The 14,179-nt window shown below is 30.0% G+C and overlaps 2 protein-coding genes across 2 annotated transcripts; both read left to right on the top strand.

Annotated features, from left to right (window-relative positions):
- The first annotated feature begins 3,440 nt into the window (after positions 1 to 3,440).
- LOC107954839 (probable galacturonosyltransferase 9) lies at positions 3,441 to 6,155 on the top strand. Its single transcript, XM_016890527.2, has 3 exons — positions 3,441 to 3,787; positions 4,020 to 5,246; positions 5,638 to 6,155. The coding sequence occupies exons 1-3, from the start codon at positions 3,617 to 3,619 to the stop codon at positions 5,911 to 5,913; spliced, it is 1,674 nt and encodes a 557-aa protein (XP_016746016.1). The 5' UTR covers positions 3,441 to 3,616; the 3' UTR covers positions 5,914 to 6,155.
- A 3,141-nt stretch (positions 6,156 to 9,296) lies between these two features.
- Positions 9,297 to 12,183, top strand: LOC121219495 (6-phosphogluconate dehydrogenase, decarboxylating 1). Its single transcript, XM_041097764.1, has 2 exons — positions 9,297 to 9,506; positions 10,486 to 12,183. The coding sequence occupies exon 2, from the start codon at positions 10,494 to 10,496 to the stop codon at positions 11,949 to 11,951; it is 1,458 nt and encodes a 485-aa protein (XP_040953698.1). The 5' UTR covers positions 9,297 to 9,506; positions 10,486 to 10,493; the 3' UTR covers positions 11,952 to 12,183.
- The last annotated feature ends 1,996 nt before the right edge of the window (positions 12,184 to 14,179 follow it).

The following is a 14,179-nucleotide window of genomic DNA, read 5'->3' as shown; positions in this document are numbered from 1 at the left end:
AAACTAAATTTTTATTATATCAAATCTTTTAACTGCCCACTGACATTTAATGGAACTTGACAAAATAATAATAATTAGAAAACCATTTTAAAAAATTTCAAACTTGTTAGTATAATTAAATGATTCTATTTTCCATGGAAGTAAAAAATATGAAATAAATTGTGACAGCTGTTCTTTTGGGGTTTTCTATTGGAGATGTGGGTGAATTGAGTTAAGAACGGCAAAGCATCGATACAAAATTGTGTTTGTTTAAAAGTATTGTTATACATTTTTATTAGAAACTAGCATTAGATCCCCGCATGCGCTTGGGTTTAGAGGTGCTCATGGGCCCGGCCGTCTGGCTGCTCGAAATATGGGAGGGTTTGGGTAAAATGTAAGCCCGAAATATGGGCTTGAGCAAAAAAACGATGCCTGTTTAGAAAACGGGCCGAGCCTCGGGCACCACTTTTTTGGCCCGGGCCAGGCCCGGACCGGCCCGATATAATAAATATATTTATTTTTAAATTTTTTTTAATTTTAAAATATTTTTAAAATACTTTTTTTATTATTTTTTAATTTTAAAATATTTTTAAAATACTTTTTAAAATTTTTTTAAATTTTAAAATATTTTTAAAATGCTTTTTTTAATTTTTAAAATAAATTTTTGGTATTTATTAAAAAAATGGGCCGAGTCAGGCCGGGCCAGAGCTTATGATTTTTTTCCCGGGCCGGGCCTGGGCAAAATTTCAGGCCCATATTTTGGGCCGGGCCGAAATTTTTTTATGGGCCCGGCCCGGCCCATGAGCACCTCTACTTGGGTTTCTAATTTTTTAATTAAAATTTAAATAATTTTAAAATTACTTTTTATTAAATAATAGTATTTATTTAATCAAAAGTTTTATTTTTAGATGTAGTAAAATTAATATAAATTAAATTTATATAATAATTAAGATATTAAGGATAAATTAATTTAAGTTAATCTAATTCTTTATATCACCATTTAAAAATAAATGAACTTTGCACTAGAAAGTAGCAAGTAGTTTTACAGAATGTAGTAAGAGAAGTTAATGCTACAGCTCATATATTGGCTGGTGCAATGTAGAAGAATCTGTATGGGTTTATTAGGTTCAAGGAAATTTCTACAGAAATTATTGAGTAAATTCGGATTGATGGAGACTCAATTTGTAGTGTAATTGTTTTATCTCTGTAATTGATTTCTATTTTATTTATATAAAAAAACAAAATTAAAACACTCTTTTTCTGAATAAATCATGTTTAGATATAGATCAATTTCTTTAAGTATATAAACATATTAAAACATATTATATAGTTGTTGAAATCGGAGTAGATTGACCAATTGATTAGGGAATTGGTGATTTAGCTTATGCAAGTGATATTAAAAAACTGGAAGATAGAACTAGCACAAAATCAATTAAACTAGGTAAAAACTGATTAAAAACCTTTTGAACCAAATTTAAATTAATTTAAATATTTAATTTAATTTTTATAATTTACAAAATGAATGTTTATATCTCTATTATCATTTATTTGTGTTTAATTTTTTTCCTTATTATTATTATCTCTTAATTATTTTTGAACTTTCATGAATTTTTTTAATATTTTTAATTTTGTAATGGTTGAATACCAATTCAATTCTTTAAACATTAATAAATTATTTTCATTTCTTTTCCTTTTTATCGATCCCCCTCATTTCCATTTTTTCTTTATGGGATAAAGCAACAATTAATCCTTGGCAACTTTTTTTTATCTTGATCCTTGAAATTTTTTTATCCATATTAGCCTTAAAATTTTACAATTTTTTTTAATTTAGTCCCTAAACTTGGATTTCATAATGTATGATGATATGAAACTTGGAGATTATACCACACCATCACCTAAAAATAGTTTAATTTTATTTTTTTGTGATAATTTTTAGATTTTATATAATTTTTTATTTTTGAAGTGATGAAATGACACAATCTCAAAATGTCCTATAATCACACCTTAATAGAATCTGGGCTGATTTAGGAAAAATTGCCAACTTCAAGAATTAATGAGCACAAAAAAAATTTACAGAATTGAGGGATTAAATGTTAATTTATCCCTCAATTCTTTTGTTTTATCCCTCTTCATCTTTTACATCTAAAGTGTTCATATGTTTCTTCTTTTTATACATATGTAATAGATTTATAAGTTAATTATTTGTTTTCTTTACATTAATTTATTCACTTAATCTTATTTTAATTTTTTTATACTATGTTTGTTATATCAGTTTTAATTAAAGAAGTATTTGTGCTCATGTTGGTGGGTTCTTTTATAATAAATAATTTTTTTAATAGTAGACGAAATATTTTTTTATATTTTTATTTTATTTTTAAATTAATATAATGTGTATTTATAAAGATTTTAGGATCCAAGTTCAATCTACTAGAAAAATATTTAAAATTTATTATTTTTTAAGATTTTTTACATAAATAATACAAAAAAATTAAAATAATAATAAAATAATACAACCATTTTATTATGTACTAAAATGGTACAAACAGTAAAAAAAAAACCCTGGTCGAGAGTCTGCCACAGGTGACACCAAAGGTGCCAGTGGCAGAGGCGGCACCCCAGCCCATATTTTTTTGTCTATCTTTGTCTTTAGAAAGTGGCAAAATGAAGGGCCAAGATAAGGTTTTTTTACTAAATTTATATAAAAACACACACTAAAATAATACATTTCAAACATTATGTACTAAAATAATATAAAATAATAAAATACGAAAATAGTATATTTTTTTTAAAGTGATAAAATCAGAAAATAAGAAAAATACAAACAAAGGGTCAAAATAACATTATGTACTATTCTCGTATTTTATATTATTTTAGTACATAATGTTTGAAATGTATTATTTGTGTGTTTTTTTTATATAAATTTAGTAAAAAATCCTTATTTTGGCCCTTCATTTTGCCACTTCCTAAAGACAAAGAAAGACAAAAAATACAGGCTGGGTATTATTACTTTCAAAAAATATATTATTTTCGTATTTTATTATTTTATATTATTTTAGTACATAATGTTTGAAATGTACTATTTTAGTGTGTTTTTTATATAAATTTAGTAAAAAACCTTTTTTTGGCCCTTTGTTCGTATTTTTCTTATTTCCAGATTTTATCACTTTCAAAAAAACCCTTATTTTGGCCATTCATTTTGCCACTTCCCAAAGGCAAAGAAAGACAAAAAATACGAGCTGGGGTGCCGCTTTTGGCAGTGGCACCTTTGGTGCCGCCTGTGGTAGACCCTCGACCAAGGTTTTTTTTTATTGTTTGTACCATTTTGGCACATAATAAAATAGTTGTATTATTTTAGCGTTATTTTAATTTTTTTATTATTTATGTAAAAACACCCTATTTTTTACTTTAATTTTTAATTGATATATTTAAATAGTTGTTTAAACCCCGAGGGTAGCCGGGTAAACAAAATCTTCTTCTGTAAAATCAATAAAATACTCAACACCGACGCGGAAATCAACTTTTCAGACATTTTCCTTATCAGATCTCAGATCTCATTAACCTTCCACTTTAAACACATTTCAGTTTCACTAATCACTTCAAGGAAAGAAAGTGATCAGTGGGTTCTTAGCTGAATTCAATGGCTATCGCCGTCAGGAGCAGTCGAGGCGGCGGATCGGGCGGAGTTGGGGCCGGTTTCCGTAGTTTGTTTTCTTACAGGATCTTCATCTCTGCCTTGTTTTCCCTTCTCTTCATTGCCACTGTCTCCGTTCTCCTCACTTCTCGTCCTCCTCCAACGCATCACCACTCTGTAATTTTACCTTCTCCTTTTATTTCTCTAATCCAATTCTTCACTTACACTGTTTCCAAATCCATATCTTTCTGGCTTTTAAGATACCCTTTTGGCGTTTTCCTATGGGTTTTTCTGTTTTGTTTTTCTTTTCAGCTGAGCTTTGAATACTGCAATATTCAAATCTTTTTGGGGTTCAAAATGCCTGTTTAGATAATCTAACCGTTTTTTCTGTTTGGGTTTTTTTGAGCAGAGGCTTCCAACTGGCGCAAATGCTTACATGCATAGAACATTTCTGGCTTTGAATTCAGATCCTCTCAAAACAAGGTTAGATTTGATATACAAGCAAGCCAACGATCATATCACATTAGTGAAAACATATGCAGCTTATGCAAGAAAGTTAAAGCTTGAAAATTCAAAGCAATTGAAAATGTTTGATGATTTAGCTAAGAACTTCTCAGATCTTACTTCAAAACCGAGTTTGTTTGAAACAGATGGGAATCTAGATGAGGATGTTTTAAGGCAGTTTGAGAAAGAAGTGAAAGATAGAGTGAAATTTGCTAGGTTGATGGTAGCTGAATCTAAAGAGAATTATGATAATCAGTTGAAAATTCAGAAGTTGAAAGATACCATTTTCTCTGTTAGTGAATCATTAGGTAAGGCAAAAAAGAATGGAGCTTTAGCGAGCTCTATTGCTGCTAAAACTATTCCTAAGAGTTTGCATTGCTTGGCAATGAGGCTTGTGGAGGAGAGAATTTCACACCCGGAAAAGTATAAGGAAGAGTTGCCTAAGGCTGAGTTTGAGGATCCTAGTTTGTATCATTATGCTGTATTTTCAGATAATGTGATTGCAGTTTCTGTGGTGGTGAGGTCCGTGGTGAAGAATGCAGAGGAGCCTTGGAAACATGTGTTCCATGTGGTGACCGATAGAATGAATGTGGCTGCTATGAAAGTTTGGTTTAGAATGAGACCTGTGGAAGGGGGTGCTCATTTGGAGGTGAAGGCAGTGGAAGATTATAGTTTCTTGAATTCTTCATATGCCCCAGTGTTGAGGCAGATTGAGTCTGCTAAGAAGCAGAGGTTTAACTTTGAAAAAACAACAGAGAATGTGACGAAAGATGGGAGTAACATGAAGTTAAAAAACCCCGAGTCTATGTCTATTTTGAATCACCTTAGGTTTTATTTGCCTGAAATGTACCCAAAATTGCATAAGATTTTGTTATTGGATGATGATGTTGTGGTTCAAAAGGACTTGACAGGGTTGTGGAAGATAGATCTGGCTGGAAAGGTAAATGGGGCTGTTGAGACCTGCTTTGGGTCGTTTCATCGTTTCTCTCAGTATTTGAACTTTACACATCCTCTAATTAAGGAGAGGTTTAATCCCAAGGCTTGTGCCTGGGCATATGGGATGAATGTTTTTGATCTTGATGGTTGGAGGCGTGAGAAATGTACGGAAACTTATGAGGAGTGGCAAAACTTGGTAAGTGTGTTATTTTCTTTAAAGTTAACTTAGTGATGTTTGATACTGATAAGGCTATTAATATGTTAGCAAACTTAGCATGATGTTTGGTTTCCTAGCTATCAATCCATTGGCTTTGATGGAGGAAAATCAATAATACTTTTACCTGCAAAATTTAGCAAGATGCTGAAAATCAAAATCAGTGCTTAGTCCTTCTAGTATTAGGTTGGTTTTTGGATTTAAAATTGCAAACCATAGAAATGATTATCCAATCGATACAACTATTAGGAGTAAAACCAATTTATAACGTCAAATTTTGCATACAACACCTCTGATATACTAATGGTGAGAATTATGGATTGAAGTTTGAAAATGGATGTTTAATTAACTTTTCATTTGACCTTCTGATCAGAACGAGGATCGAACTCTATGGAAATTGGATGCTCTTCCGCCTGGCCTGATCACATTCTACTCATTGACTAAATCATTGGACAAATCTTGGCACGTGCTCGGTCTTGGATACAATCCAAGCATTAGCATGGATGAGATCAACAATGCTGCAGTCATTCATTATAATGGAAACATGAAACCTTGGCTCGACATTGCTATGAACCAATACAAGAATCTTTGGACTAAATATGTGGATAATGATATGGAGTTTGTGCAGATGTGCAATTTCGGAGTCTAGGTTAAGTTAAAGTGCTTGTGCTTCTCTCCAGCAATCAAGGTAACAAGAATACAAAGTTGTAGTGATTGTTCATAGTGGCTTGAGGGTTATACCATCAGTTTTATTTATTTTCATTATCCCATTTATTGTAGAATTTCTATTATCGATTCATAAATTTTGCTATTTCGTCCTCTCGAATATAAGCATGAATTGTACTGAACCAGATAGCTTTATGTACACAAGAAAATGATTCTTTGTTATTAGTAAAATCTTTTCCATCAATAGATTTGGTTCGAAATTTGCCATGTTAATATATAAAGCTTTACAAGTTAGTTTGAGAGTGGAACCTTTCTCTACACCTATCTAATGGATTGGAGAGGTATCCTAGGGAGATGGGTTAAGAATTTTTTAATTTTCGATGTCAGATCATAGTTTAAAGGATAATATACATGCATGCGTGCATGCATACATACATACACTCTGTAGCTTCCTTTTAATTAAATACTATAGTTCCCCACACCCATATATATGAATGGTTTTATTTATTTATTGAATTTACTTTTGAAGGAGTCATGCATTAAAAATACGAGTAACTTTTTTAGCAAAAAGAAAATAATTTAAGTAGAAATGAAAATAACTTTTGATATCATGATTAAATTCGGATATCGATTCGAAATGGGAGCGAATAATTTAGAGAAATAGATGAAGTTGGATTTCCTAGTGGTTTTTCTCCAAATGAAAAATGGCATAATATAAAAAAATGGTCCTCATATCTTATCAGATTTTCATTTACTCTCAAAATTTTATCTTGAAGTTTTGATAAAAGAAATCATGTAATGAAGGGGGTTCTTATTTGAACAAATGGTAGTTTGAAATTAACGATACTTTTTTATCTTTTGAGTTGTTCTACCAAATCAATCGCTCAAGAACTTTTGGTCTCTACCTGACAATTAGGTATATGAAGTATTTATCTGTTATATATTCCATCTTTTTTTTTGACAAATGTTATAAAAAATACTCATAATCAATTACAAAGCATTACGCAGTGTCTTTATGCAAGAAACAAATATATTTTTTTTAATGTATATACACATTAAAAAATATAAAAATATATATAAAATCTAAAAATCATATAAATTGTAAAATTACAATAATTAAAAATGATTTAGTTGAAATTAATAATATTATTAAAAAGTATAAAAAATATTTAATAATTTGTAAAACTTATTTAACATTGAAAATTATTTAAAATTAATAAATAGTATAAAAATTTTAATATTATGTTTACATTATTCAATATTATTTTAATATTATTTATTATTTTCAATAAAATTTAAAATATTTAAAAATTGTACATTTTTTTATAATTTTAATAATTAATTTTTTTTATTCCTAGTAAAATTAAGTGAGGGTTTGGTTGAATTTGAAGACCTGCAATAATGATTGATATCTCCAAAATTGAAGATTTGTATTTGAAAAAGAAATTAAAATAGAAAAGAGAGAACAAAAGAATATTCTCAAAAATGGAAAAAGAAAAATATAAAGGAAAAGTGGTAAAAGAGTAGCTGGCTACCTAACAAAATGAAGTATCCTTCTTCACCAGTCACCTGGGTCCATTTTGGCGTATTGCTACCATTTTTAACCAATTTTTTTTTGTATTATGATTAATTACACATAAATTTTCAGTAATTTTATTTAATCAGATTTCAATTGGAAAAAAAAATAATCAGATAATTAATTATCTATTTTAACGGGTTTTTTTACAAAATTATTATAAAAAATAAAAATAACCAAAATATTATAATTTTTTTATTTACCAAAATATTATAATTTTTTTTATTTACCAAAATATACCAAAAAAACAAAAAAACAGAAAAAAAAAACTTGACACAGCCTGATCAGGCCAATCACATTGGCGGCACCAAAGGTGCCAATGTGATTGGCGGCACCAATGGTGCCAAAGGACTAAAATGTTAGTTAAGGGTAGTTTCAAGGACCTGACATGCAAAATTTACCATTTTGAATTGTGGGGCGCACTAAAATTGAAATGTGGCTAATTGCCTTCTAAGCCCTCCTTATTTATTATTTTCTTTTTATTCCCCTTCAACTCACTTTTTTATTTAATAAACAAGCCATCAACTTATTTTTGTAGTTAAATAAGCTCTTAATCTATGATTTTTACTCATAAAAGCCCTTTATGTTATTATTAAAGTATATATATTTTACCTAAAATAAAGCTATTTAAAAAGTATAAACTAATTCGCATTTTATGTATTATTTTGATAATTTGATGAGAATAGTTTATTTAAAAATTTACTAAATAGAGTTATTAAGAATATATAAATAATTATAATTTATTTTTTCTATTTGGGTTACATTTATGGGTGATCAGTTTTATTATTACTTCTGGTTTTTCAATAAGGCATGTCTGGTATTTCTATTAATTTTTTAATTAAATCTAATATTAGTTAAGTGATAATTAAGATACTTAGAATTCTAATTAAGTAATAACTCTATTTTAATTTAATAAACTATTCTCATTTAATAATTCTATTTTAATTTAATAAACTATTCTCATTTAATAACTCTATTTTCATTTAAAATATAAAATTTACTGAAATATAAAATTTGTTGATTCGTAATATCTTAAGAGACTAAAAATAGTCTAACATGTTTATGTTATAAGTCTATTAAGAATATATTAAATTTATAAATAGATAAAATAGTTTATGTTTCCGTTATTTTTTTCCTTTTGATTTAATATTAGATAAGGGAATATATTAAATTCAGAGGATTAAAATTAAAATAGTTTAATTTAATTTTTTAAATTAAAATAGAGTTATTAAATGAGAATAGTTTATTACATTAAAATAGAGTTATTAAATTAAACTATTTTAATTTTATAAATTTAATATATTCCCTTAACTAATATTAAATCAAAAGGAAATAAATAATGGAAACATAAACTATTTTATCTATAAACATAAACTATTAAATTTAATAAATTAAAATAGAGTTATTAAATAAAAAAGTGAGTTGAAGGGGAATAAAAAGAAAATAATAAATAAAGAGGGCTTAGAAGGCAATTAGCCATATTTCAATTTTAGTGCGCACAGCATCAATTAACTTTCAAATTTTAAAATGGTAAATTTGCATGTCAGGTCCTTAAAACTACCCTTAACTAACATTTTAGTCCATTGGCACCCTTGGTGCCGCCAATGTGATTGGCCTGATCAGGCTGTGTCAGGTTTTTTTTTCTGTTTTTTGTTTTTTTGGTATATTTTGATAAATAAAATTTTTTTTATAATATTTTGATAAATAAAAAAAAGTTATAATATTTTAGTTTTTTTTATTTTTTTATAATAATTTTGTAAAAATCCCCTATAACTCAAAAACTAGAAATTAGACATAAAGTAGGCCAGTGGGGAGCCCTTCCACCTACTACAATATCAACGGCGATGCCAAAATTTGACCATTTTAGGATTTTTCTTTTCTTATATATTTACTCAAATTCTATCTACCCATTTGTCTATTTTCCTCAAAAACCCAAATCTTTGATTTCCTTCTATAAAAAAGAAGAAGAAAAAAACTGAGGAAAGAAGGGACTTTTTGAGGTTTGGGTTCTTTTTTCTTATGTTGAATTTCAATAAAGTTTGGAACTTTTGATCTGTTTGTTTGATCCCATCATGTTTTTAGTTTCGAAGATTTGATTTTTGTTGTTAATTAAGCAAAACCAATTGTCTTTCTGGCTTTTACTTGAGAATTCTTATCTGAGTTTGGCTGATATCTGGATTTTGGTTTTCTTTTTTTTCATTGCTAGTTTGGGATTTGAACGAATACGAAATTTATTCAGCTGCTATTAGTTGTGGATTTACAATAGTGTTATGTTATGTATGATCTGAGAAATTTCAGTTTATTTTCATCATCTATTTTACTGGGTTAGTTGATGAGTTTGTAGAACATGGATTCTTTATTTTTTAATTTGAATGAACAAATAGTTTAGTTTACAGAAGTTATAGGTTATGCAAGGTTTACCGGTGATTATATCTAGGGAGATTTTAATTCACTCATTTGTTAAATCTGCTATTAGAGAGGGGTTGTTTTTATTATTATTATTATTATTATTAAAGTTTTCTTATTTGATTCTCACAAACTGTTAGCATTTTCATTCCATTGTTTTTGAATCTGTTAACACTAGACGTAATCTTCTAACTGATTTTTTTTATTATCATAAAACATTAAGCTTTGTATTTAAGTAGAAGATTCCAATTAGCTTCAATGGTTAAGGACTTTGTTAGTTGTACTGTGGACCTGAAACTGATTTCTTTGTTTTGAAGAGAGATGAATTTTCTGAGAGTATGAGGGTGACCTATGATATATGGCTGATCCATTGCACATATATGATTGCTTTTAGTTTCAAGGACATTATATGATCACCGGTGTTATATGTATATATATATACATTTGTATGTATATGTGTGTATATATAATCTATTAGAAGTTGGTTTTCTCATTTTGTAGTTTTCTTTGTCTCTATTGTCAATTTTTATTTTCTTTTGGCTTGTCACTGATTATGATGTGCAAATTTAACAGGAAGAACTATGGCTCCACCTACAAGAATAGGACTTGCTGGTTTGGCTGTTATGGGCCAAAATCTTGCGCTTAACATTGCTGAGAAAGGCTTCCCCATTTCTGTTTACAACAGAACTACCTCCAAAGTCGATGAGACTGTTGAAAGAGCTAAACAGGAAGGGGATCTTCCTTTATTTGGATTCCATGATCCTGAATCTTTTGTTCAGTCGATCCAGAAACCTCGAGTGATAATCATGCTTGTTAAGGCAGGGGCCCCTGTTGACCAGACCATTAAAACTCTCTCTGCATACATGGAGAAAGGTGATTGTATCATTGATGGTGGCAATGAGTGGTACGAGAACACCGAGAGACGGGAGAAAGAAATGTCTGGACTGGGTTTGTTATACTTAGGGATGGGAGTTTCAGGTGGTGAAGAAGGTGCACGGAACGGTCCCTCTTTGATGCCTGGAGGGTCTTTTGAAGCTTACGAATACATTGAAGACATTCTTCTTAAGGTTGCCGCTCAAGTTTCTGATAGCGGACCCTGTGTGACTTACATTGGCAAAGGTGGATCAGGTAATTTTGTCAAGATGGTTCATAATGGAATTGAATATGGTGATATGCAGCTGATTGCCGAGGCTTATGATGTTTTGAAATCTGTTGGAAAATTATCGAATGAAGAACTACAGAGTGTTTTCTCGGAATGGAACAGGGGGGAGCTTTTGAGCTTCTTGATTGAAATCACTGCTGATATATTCGGAATTAAGGATGATAAAGGAGAAGGTTATCTAGTTGACAAAGTTTTGGACAAAACTGGCATGAAGGGTACTGGTAAATGGACCGTACAGCAAGCTGCTGATTTGTCCATTGCTGCTCCAACGATTGCAGCATCTTTGGATTCAAGGTTCCTTAGTGGGTTGAAGGAGGAAAGAGTTGAAGCCGCTAAAGTTTTCAAATCAGGAGGGTTCGGTGATGTCTTGACCGACCAAACCGTGGACAAGGTGAAATTAATTGATGATGTAAGGCAAGCTCTTTATGCATCCAAGATTTGCAGTTATGCACAGGGCATGAATCTCATTCGTGCAAAAAGCATCGAGAAGGGTTGGGACTTGAAGTTGGGGGAACTGGCTAGAATATGGAAGGGAGGCTGCATCATCAGAGCTATTTTCCTTGACAGGATCAAGAAGGCATACGACAGAAACCCTGGCCTTGCAAACCTTCTTGTTGATCCCGAGTTTGCAAAGGAAATCATCGACAGGCAATCTGCATGGAGAAGAGTTGTTTGTCTTGCCATCAACTCCGGTATTAGCACTCCCGGCATGTCCTCCAGTCTTGCTTATTTTGACACTTACAGGAGGGAAAGGGTACCTGCAAACTTGGTTCAAGCTCAACGAGATTATTTCGGTGCCCATACTTACGAAAGAGTTGATATGGAGGGATCTTTCCACACTGAGTGGTTCAAGATAGCGAAACAGCTGAAAAATTAACTTTACCGTATGGGGTACTCTCCTGAACAGCGAATGCGTACGATAATATCTGCTCCGTACTTGTGCTCTACCAAGCTACACCATGATTATTTTCTTTTTATCTCAACATCGTTTCTCAAATTTATCTGCAAATTTTAGACAGAGTCATATTGTGTCTGAATGTGGTGTTCCATTTTATTTTGTTTCTGGATTCGAGCATTAATCAATGAAGCCGGCGGACCCTTTTTGTTTACTATTGTTGATCATTCATTTGGTTCGTTAAGTTTTGCTCTTTTTGTCACATATCTTACAAATATTAATGATGTGAAAGCCTCATTGCACATCATATATGGGGGCATTTAAAAGGCAGAGAATCTCACATTTCGGCTCATACCAGGCCATGGGTCATTGGGGAACTGTGGGTTTATAGAAATAGGAACGAAGGATTATTACATTTGTAGAAGTCTTGTTCTTAATGATTAAATCCGCTCATGATTAAAGTGAATCCATTACATAGAGTAACCCTTGAAGAAATGTTAGTTAAGAATTTAAGGTTTATTAACAGAAATTTAGAAGAAACACCGAATATTTTATGGATAATTGTTATCGCTAAAGTTTAACTAACGACTCCTTTGTATGAGCTTTTACCTCCATTTTGGAGGTGTCAGGAACATCACCAGTGAGTTGTTATAAACGCACTAACCACCAAATCTTTGACCGGAGGTTAGTAAGTTAAATGGTTATTTACATTTTAGTCCTTTATTTTTTTTCATAAAATTTTTAATTTAATTTTTCAGAAAAACTGAGTTTATATATTACTTAAGAAATGAATATATAAAACTTATTTTCTTATAACTTAAAAAAAATAAACATTTTTTATCATAAAACTAGTATTAAATAATAAAAATAAATATTACGTGAATAATGTTAAAATTAATTAGTAAAATAATTATTTAATATATAATTTTAATAGAATTTAATTCTTTATTAATTATATAAATATCAAATGAATTATTTAGGGACTATTTGATAAAGTAAATTTTGTTAATTTTGCATTTAGGGACTAAATTGCGAATATGTCAAAAGTGACATTAAATTTCTATAAATTTGGATTTTTAAGGGTTGTATAAGGACATAATTGAAATTAGAATGAAAAACGAAGCTCAATTGTGAAGGTTATACTTGTTCTGGTTCTAGGGACTAAATTGAATAAAATGTAAAAGTTTAGAAAAAATATGTAAAATGAAATTAAAAAATTATAAGCATGAATTTGAGTGTTATTATGAAACTAGTATTGATACTTTAAATATTAACTATTATATAGATCAAGTTGTTGATTTAGGGGAAAAGGGAAAAACTGTCGAATAGTCCCTGTTATCTAAAGTAGTATCGTTTTTGTCAGGTAAGTTCATACAATATAAATATGTTTAAATTTCTATAGAGTTTCATTTATATATTCGTTAATTTCATTTTGATATCTTGAATTGGTTATGTAATTGTACCTAAATTGAGAATTGAATCAAATAGAAATGGATTGTTGCGAATTGGTATAATGTGAAGTTAAATCTCGATGAAATTAGTAAAAGTCTCGTATACAAGGCTATGAGTTCTTTCCCAGGTTTCGAGCTCCTGTATGTGTTATGGACTCGAGAATACAGGTTCATGTTCCGAGCTCCTGCATATGTTGTGGACTAGAGAATACATGAATATTAAGCCCTGGCCAGACTATTTATCGTTTAGGTTCAACCCTAATGGGTAACCAGACACTATTATTTTCACCTGTATACAAAGTTATTTTACGAAGTTTCATCAGGTAAGAATAAAAGATGGAAATGTGAAAATATGAAATTGGTGTTGGCAAAAAGGATGAATATAATACGAATGATTATGACAAGGATATATGATGCAATTTGAATGATGAAAGTGGGCAAAGTGATAAATTAGAAAATAGATTCATGATGAATTTTGAGTTGAAGTTGGTATTTTTACCATTTGAAATTATATATGTGGTTTGAACTAAATCTCATTTGGTTGATGTTGTTTTGAATGTTTTAATAGGTGAAATTGTTTCATATTGATTCATTTAATTGTTGAATGGTTAAGGCAAGGTTCAGCATATGGCCTATTGATATTTTGGTTAAAAAAATGATAGTTTCATATGAATGTTTAGGTATGATTAACTTGTCAAGAATGGTAAAGTTTGCTTGTTGTTTAATGGTTGAATTGTTGGTGCCAATGAGGGCATTTTA

Source organism: Gossypium hirsutum, chromosome D07 (genome assembly GCF_007990345.1).
Source record: "Gossypium hirsutum isolate 1008001.06 chromosome D07, Gossypium_hirsutum_v2.1, whole genome shotgun sequence".
In the NCBI taxonomy this organism is placed as follows: Eukaryota; Viridiplantae; Streptophyta; class Magnoliopsida; order Malvales; family Malvaceae; genus Gossypium; species Gossypium hirsutum.
This window is presented reverse-complemented; position numbering and strand designations above follow the sequence as displayed.